Source organism: Oncorhynchus gorbuscha, linkage group LG24, assembly GCF_021184085.1.
Source record: "Oncorhynchus gorbuscha isolate QuinsamMale2020 ecotype Even-year linkage group LG24, OgorEven_v1.0, whole genome shotgun sequence".
Taxonomy (NCBI): Eukaryota; Metazoa; Chordata; class Actinopteri; order Salmoniformes; family Salmonidae; genus Oncorhynchus; species Oncorhynchus gorbuscha.
Genome location: NC_060196.1, coordinates 213,153 through 222,194, shown reverse-complemented (window position 1 = coordinate 222,194; position 9,042 = coordinate 213,153). Strand labels below are relative to the sequence as shown.

Sequence of the window (9,042 nt, the reverse complement as noted above, 5' to 3'; positions counted from 1 at the left end):
TATAAGAGATGGACTATATAAGAGATGGACTATATAAGAGACGGACTATATAAGAGATGGACTATATAAGAGATGGACTATATAAGAGATGGACCACCATAAGAGACGGACTATATAAGAGATGGACTATATAAGAGATGGACTATATAAGAGACGGACTATATAAGAGATTGACTATATAAGAGATGGACTATATAAGAGACAGACTATATAAGAGATGGACTATATAAGAGATGGACTACCATAAGAGACGGACTATATTAGAGATGGACTATATAAGAGACGGACTATATTAGAGATGGACTATATAAGAGATGGACTATATAAGAGATGGACTATATAAGAGATGGACTATATTAGAGATGGACCACCATAAGAGATGGACTATATAAGAGATGGACCACCATAAGAGATGGACTATATAAGAGATGGACTATATAAGAGATGGACTATATAAGAGATGGACTATATAAGAGATGGACTATATAAGAGATGGACTATATAAGAGATGGACTATATAAGAGATGGACTATATAAGAGATGGACTATATAAGAGATGGACCACTATATAAGAGATGGACTATATAAGAGATGGACTATATAAGAGATGGACTATATAAGAGATGGACTATATAAGAGATGGACTATATAAGAGATGGACTATATAAGAGATGGACTATATAAGAGATGGACTATATAAGAGATGGACTATATAAGAGATGGACTATATAAGAGATGGACTATATAAGAGATGGACTATATAAGAGATGGACCACCATAAGAGATGGACTATATAAGAGATGGACTATATAAGAGATGGACTATATAAGAGATGGACTATATAAGAGATGGACCACCATAAGAGATGGACTATATAAGAGATGGACTACATAAGAGATGGACTATATAAGAGATGGACCACCATAAGAGATGGACCACCATAAGAGATGGACTATATAAGAGATGGACTATATAAGAGATGGACTATATAAGAGATGGACTATATAAGAGATAAGAGATGGACCACTATAAGAGATGGACTATATAAGAGATGGACTATATAAGAGATGGACTATATAAGAGATGGACTATATAAGAGATGGACTATATAAGAGATGGACTATATAAGAGATGGACTATATAAGAGATGGACTATATAAGAGATGGACTATATAAGAGATGGACTATATAAGAGATGGACTATATAAGAGATGGACTATATAAGAGATGGACTATATAAGAGATGGACTATATAAGAGATATAAGAGATGGACTATATAAGAGATGGACATAAGAGATGGACTATATAAGAGATGGACTATATAAGAGATGGACTATATAAGAGATGGACCACCATAAGAGATGGACTATATAAGAGATGGACTACATAAGAGATGGACTATATAAGAGATGGACTATATAAGAGATGGACTATATAAGAGATGGACTATATAAGAGATGGACTATATAAGAGATGGACTATATAAGAGATGGACCACCATAAGAGATGGACTATATAAGAGATGGACTATATAAGAGATGGACTATATAAGAGATGGACTATATAAGAGATGGACTATATAAGAGATGGACTATATAAGAGATGGACTATATAAGAGATAAGAGATGGACCATATAAGAGATGGACTATATAAGAGATGGACTATATAAGAGATGGACTATATAAGAGATGGACTATATAAGAGATGGACTATATAAGAGATGGACTATATAAGAGATGGACTATATAAGAGATGGACTATATAATAGATAAGAGATGGACTATATAAGAGATGGACTATATAAGAGATGGACTATATAAGAGATGGACTATATAATAGATAAGAGATGGACTATATAAGAGATGGACTATATAAGAGATGGACTATATAAGAGATGGACTATATAAGAGATAAGAGATGGACTATATAAGAGATGGACTATATAAGAGATGGATTATATAAGAGATGGACTATATAAGAGATGGACTATATAAGAGATGGACTATATAAGAGATGGACTATATAAGAGATGGACCACCATAAGAGATGGACTATATAAGAGATGGACCACCATAAGAGATGGACTATATAAGAGATGGACTATATAAGAGATAAGAGATGGACTATATAAGAGATGGACTATATAAGAGATGGACTATATAAGAGATGGACCACTATAAGAGATGGACTATATAAGAGATGGACTATATAAGAGATGGACTATATAAGAGATGGACTATATAAGAGATGGACTATATAAGAGATGGACTATATAAGAGATGGACTATATAAGAGATGGACTATATAAGAGATGGACTATATAAGAGATGGACTATATAAGAGATGGACTATATAAGAGATGGACTATATAAGAGATGGACTATATAAGAGATGGACTATATAAGAGATGGACTATATAAGAGATGGACTATATAAGAGATGGACTATATAAGAGATGGACTATATAAGAGATGGACTATATAAGAGATGGACTATATAAGAGATGGACTATATAAGAGATGGACTATATAAGAGATGGACTATATAAGAGATGGACTATATAAGAGATGGACTATATAAGAGACGGACTATATAAGAGATGGACTATATAAGAGATGGACTATATAAGAGATGGACTATATAAGAGATGGACTATATAAGAGATGGACTATATAAGAGATAAGAGATGGACTATATAAGAGTTGGACTATATAAGAGATGGACTATATAAGAGATGGACTATATAAGAGATGGACTATATAAGAGATGGACTATATAAGAGATGGACCACCATAAGAGATGGACTATATAAGAGATGGACTATATAAGAGATGGACTATATAAGAGACGGACTATATAAGAGATAAGAGATGGACTATATAAGAGATGGACACTATCAGAGATGGACTATATAAGAGATGGACCACCATAAGAGATGGACTATATAAGAGATGGACCACCATTAGAGATGGACTATATAAGAGATGGACTATATAAGAGATGGACTATATAAGAGATGGACTATATAAGAGATGGACTATATAAGAGATGGACCACCATAAGAGATGGACTATATAAGAGATGGACTATATAAGAGACGGACTATATAAGAGATGGACCACCATAAGAGATGGACCACCATAAGAGATGGACTATATAAGAGATGGACTATATAAGAGATGGACTATATCAGAGATGGACTATATAAGAGATGGACCACCATAAGAGATGGACTATATAAGAGATGGACTATATAAGAGACGGACTATATAAGAGATGGACCACCATAAGAGATGGACCACCATAAGAGATGGACTATATAAGAGATGGACTATATAAGAGATGGACTATATAAGAGATGGACTATATAAGAGATGGACTATATAAGAGATGGACTATATAAGAGATGGACCACCATAAGAGATGGACTATATAAGAGATGGACTATATAAGAGATGGACTATATAAGAGATGGACTATATAAGAGATGGACTATATAAGAGATGGACTATATAAGAGATGGACTATATAAGAGATGGACTATATAAGAGATGGACTATATAAGAGATGGACCACCATAAGAGATGGACTATATAAGAGATGGACTATATAAGAGATGGACCACTATAAGAGATGGACTATATAAGAGATGGACTATATAAGAGATGGACTATATAAGAGATGGACTATATAAGAGATGGACTATATAAGAGATGGACTATATAAGAGATGGACCACCATAAGAGATGGACTATATAAGAGATGGACTATATAAGAGATGGACTATATAAGAGATGGACCACCATAAGAGATGGACTATATAAGAGACGGACTATATAATAGATGGACTATATAAGAGATGGACTATATAAGAGATGGACCACTATAAGAGATGGACTATATAAGAGATGGACTATATAAGAGATGGACTATATAAGAGATGGACTATATTAGAGACGGACTATATAAGAGATGGACTATATAAGAGATGGACCACCATAAGAGATGGACTATATAAGAGATGGACTATATTAGAGACGGACTATATAAGAGATGGACTATATAAGAGATGGACCACCATAAGAGATAGACTATATAAGAGACGGACTATATAAGAGATGGACTATATTAGAGACGGACTATATAAGAGATGGACTATATAAGAGATGGACTATATAAGAGATGGACTATATAAGAGATGGACTATATAAGAGATGGACAATATAAGAGATTGACTATATAAGAGATGGACTATATAAGAGATGGACCACCATAAGAGATGGACTATATAAGAGATGGACTATATAAGAGATGGACTATATAAGAGATGGACTATATAATAGATGGACTATATAAGAGATGGACTATATAAGAGATGGACTATATAATAGATGGACTATATAAGAGATGGACTATATAAGAGATGGACTATATAAGAGATGGACTATATAAGAGATGGACCACCATAAGAGATGGACTATATAAGAGACGGACTATATAAGAGATGGACTATATAAGAGATGGACTACATAAGAGATGGACCACCATAAGAGACGGACTATATAAGAGATGGACTATATAAGAGATGGACTATATAAGAGATGGACTATATAAGAGATGGACTATATAATAGATGGACTATATTAGAGATGGACTATATAAGAGATGGACTATATAAGAGTTGGACTATATAAGAGATGGACTATATTAGAGATGGACTATATAAGAGATGGACTATATAAGAGATGGACCACCATCAGGAAGTGTAAATAAATATAAACTATAGAGAGGACGAGGGAATAATATATATTCACAAGGCCAGGTCAACTATGATAGCCTATAGGAATGGTTGACAAGGCCAGGTCAACTATGATAGGCTATAGGAATGTTTGACAAGGCCAGGTCAACTATGATAGGCTATAGGAATGTTTGACAAGGCCAGGTCAACTATGATAGGCTATAGGAATGTTTGACAAGGCCAGGTCAACTATGATAGGGTATAGGGAAGCTTGACAAGGCCAGGTCAACTATGATAGGCTATAGGAATGTGTGACAAGGCCAGGTCAACTATGATAGGCTATAGGGAAGCTTGACAAGGCCAGGTCAACTATGATATGCTATAGGGAAGCTTGACAAGGCCAGGTCAACTATGATAGGCTATAGGGAAGCTTGACAAGGCCAGGTCAACTATGATAGGCTATAGGAATGTGTGACAAGGCCAGGTCAACTATGATAGGCTATAGGGAAGCTTGACAAGGCCAGGTCAACTATGATAGGCTATAGTAATGCTTGACAAGGCCAAGTCAACTATGATAGGCTATAGGAATGTGTGACAAGGCCAGGTCAACTATGATAGGCTATAGGGAAGCTTGACAAGGCCAGGTCAACTATGATAGGCTATAGGGAAGCTTGACAAGGCCAGGTCAACTATGATAGGCTATAGGGAAGCTTGACAAGGCCAGGTCAACTATGATAGGCTATAGGAATGCTTGACAAGGCCAGGTCAACTATGATAGGCTGTAGGAATGCTTGACATTTTGATCCAATCCCGTATGGCATCCATAGAGCTATGAAAATATAATTTTTTTGTCGGTCTATGTAGCCTATTCACATATGAACCGAAGGTCGCGTGCACACGCGCGCACACACACTCACACACAGTGCCCTATCCACGTCTTAAACGAAGGTAGGAGCAGCAGCATAGCCTGGCTATTACATGATAGCAAGAAGGACACTGCTACCGGATAACAAATAACATCAATCCAAACATGCACGAGACAATCCAAACATGCACGCTTACTTCCCCAGCTCCTCGAAAAGCTGGAATTCATCGGTGAATCTCGTGCAAATCGTTAGCGCCATCCTGAAAGCGACAGCAGTGTAGCAGACCGTAGACGCGATAGAGATGGATGTAAATGCGCCCACTAGATCCACACTAGCGGTTTGTCGTTGACTTCACCACCAGCGCTTTACCGCACGAACGAATAGATAGAAAGCTGAAAACAGCGCAGAACAAGGCGAATCATACAGCTATGGCTTCTGTACAACAGCCTTGGCTCTCGACTGCAGAGAAGAAGAACGCTCTGCCGCAGCGACAGAACGGAAGAGTCCAGTCACCAAACGCTGTCTGCCGCGAAGGACGATTGTTAAACCTAAATCCCTTCTTTTTTTTTTTTTTGCAACGACAACAGCGTTATTGGGAGGATTTAGGGCAGTGAATCTGGTGTATGCAGCTCACAGAGCGGAGACGCTGCATTTTCTCTGCATTTCCATTTCTAGCTGTCCGTCCGTCTATAGCGCGTCCCCTCTTTTTTGCCACTGAGGTGTGCGCGTGTGGTCGTCACTAGTTACCACAGCCACAAAGTCATAATTATGGCTAAACCCGCATATATCTACAATTTATCATCTTAAAATGTGATTTTATAACCTAACCCTAACCTCAACCCTAACCAAAACCACACTGCTAACACTTTGCCTAACGTTAAGCCAATCTTGACTTTGTGGCTGTGGTATATTGACCACCCCCCCCCCCCCCACAGGCTCTGCGATCAGCCCCTCTACCCACGTCATCCTTATACTTATTAAAATACTAACGCCTTCAATAATAATAATAATAATAGTGACGATGGTGACGATAGTGATAATACATTATTATATTAATACATACTACATCATGAATAAACTGTTATTATTAATCTATGATCATATCTGATTGGTGCAGCAGGTAGCCTAGTGGTTAGAACGTTTGACAGGTAACTCAAAAGTTGCTAGAGCGGATCCCCGGGACAGACAAGGTAAAACATCTGTCGTTCTAAACAAGGCAGTTAACCCACTGTTCTTAGCCCGTCGTTGTACATAAGAATTTGTTCTTAACTGACTTGCCGAGTTAAATAAAGTTGAAATAAATACACTACATCATAAATAAACTGTTATTTGTGTGTTTAATGGTTATTCTATTCTTGTGGGGTATCTTAATGTCCCAACAAGGAAATGTGTCCTTCATGGGGACATTTCCCACGTCCCCCATGAGGACATTTCCCACGTCCCCCATGAGAACATTTCCCACATCCCCCTTGAGGACATTTCCCACGTCCCCCTTGAGGACATTTCCCACGTCCCCCTTGAGGACATTTCCCACATCCCCCTTGAGGACATTTCCCACATCCCCCTTGAGGACATTTCCCACATCCCCCTTGAGGACATTTCCCACATCCCCCTTGAGGACATTTCCCACATCCCCCTTGAGGACATTTCCCACATCCCCCTTGAGGACATTTCCCACATCCCCCATGAGGACATTTCCCCTTGAGGACATTTCCCACATCCCCTTGAGGACATTTCCCACGTCCCCCTTGAGGACATTTCCCCCCTTGAGGACACAAATGACATTTCCCACATTTTAAATGAAAGGGTTAGGTTTAGAGTTGAGGACATTTTTAGAGGACATTTAAGAGGTTTATCCCCTTGAGGACAAATGCTGTTTTAAGGGAAAGAGGTTAGGTTTAGAGTTAAGTTTAGGGTAAGAGGTTTAGAGTTAAGTTTAGGGAAAGAGGTTAGGTTCAGAGTTAAGTTTAGGGTAATATGTTAGGTTTAGAGTTAAGTTTACAATTAGGGTAAGAGGTTAGGTTTAGAGTTAAGTTTAGGGTAAGAGGTTTAGAGTTAAGTTTAGGGTAAGAGGTTTAGAGTTAAGTTTAGGGTAAGATGTTAGGTTTAGAGTTAAGTTTAGGGTAAGAGGTTAGGTTCAGAGTTATGTTTAGGGTAAGAGGTTAGGTTTAGAGTTAAGTTTTGGGTAAGAGGTTAGGTTTAGAGTTAAGTTCACAATTAGGGTAAGAGGATAAGTTCAGAGTTAGGTTTAGGGTTTGAGGTTTAGAGTTAAGTTTAGGGTAAGAGGTTAGGTTTAGAGTTAAGTTTAGGGTAAGAGGTTAGGTTCAGAGTTAAGTTCACAATTAGGGTAAGAGGATAAGTTCAGAGTTAGGTTTACAATTGTGGTTATGGGTAAATGGTTCAAATCTGTCGTTCTGCCCCTTAAAAAAGGCAGTTAACCCACTGTTCTTAGGCCGTCATTGTAAATAAGAATGTGTTCTTAACTGACCTGACCCAGTTAAATAAAGGTTCATTTAAAAATTTTAATTAAAATGGGTTGAGGTTAAGGTAAGGGTTAGAAAAGATAGGATTTTGAATGGAAATCAATGTTCGGTCACCACGAGGCTAGAAGATCAAAACGTGTGTGTGTGTGTGTGTGTGTGTGTGTGTGTGTGTGTGTGTGTGTGTGTGTGTGTGTGTGTGTGTGTGTGTGTGTGTGTGTGTGTGTGTGTGTGTGTGTGTGTGTGTGTGTGTGTGTGTGTGTGTGTGTGTGTGTGGTAACTGGGTACAATAATGCAGTCTGATCACTATAGTTAGATTTAATTTTATTTTACTATTTAAAATACATCCACATGTTTCACCAGGCAACAGATGTATCCCATAATGACAGAGGATAAATAGTCAAAGTCAATGACTTGTTTCCATGGTGGTCCTCTATTGGTTGGCCCCGGTGGTCCTCTATTGGTTGGCCATGATGGTCCTCTATTGGTTGGCCATGGTGGTTATCTATTGGTTGGCCATGGTGGTCCTCTATTGGTTGGCCATGGTGGTTATCTATTGGTTGGCCATGGTGGTTCTCTATTGGTTGGCCATGGTGGTTCTCTATTGGTTGGCCATGGTAGTCCTCTATTGGTTGGCCATGGTAGTCCTCTATTGGTTGGCCATGGTGGTCCTCTATTGGTTGGCCATGGTGGTCCTCTATTGGTTGGCCATGGTGGTCCTCTACTGGTTGGCCATGGTAGTCCTCAATTGGTTGGCCATGGTGGTCCTCTATTGGTTGGCCATGGTAGTCCTCTATTGGTTGGCCATGGTGGTCCTCTATTGGTTGGCCATGGTGGTCCTCTATTGGTTGGCCATGGTAGTCCTCTATTGGTTGGCCATGGTAGTCCTCTATTGGTTGGCCATAGTGGTCCTCTATTGGTTGGCCATGGTAGACCTCTAATGGTTGGCCATAGTG

General features: G+C 38.4%; 1 protein-coding gene across 1 annotated transcript in view; it reads right to left on the bottom strand.

The window, feature by feature from the left end:
- LOC124013244 (calcium/calmodulin-dependent protein kinase type II delta 2 chain-like) overlaps window positions 1-6,329 on the bottom strand; it is a 50,734-nt gene extending 44,405 nt beyond the window's left edge. Inside the window, exon 1 of the mRNA XM_046327504.1 lies at window positions 5,803-6,329. Coding sequence (XP_046183460.1) covers window positions 5,803-5,864 — 62 coding nt within the window. The 5' untranslated portion in view covers window positions 5,865-6,329. The remainder of the gene's footprint in view (window positions 1-5,802) is intronic.
- Window positions 6,330-9,042: the final 2,713 nt, after the last annotated feature.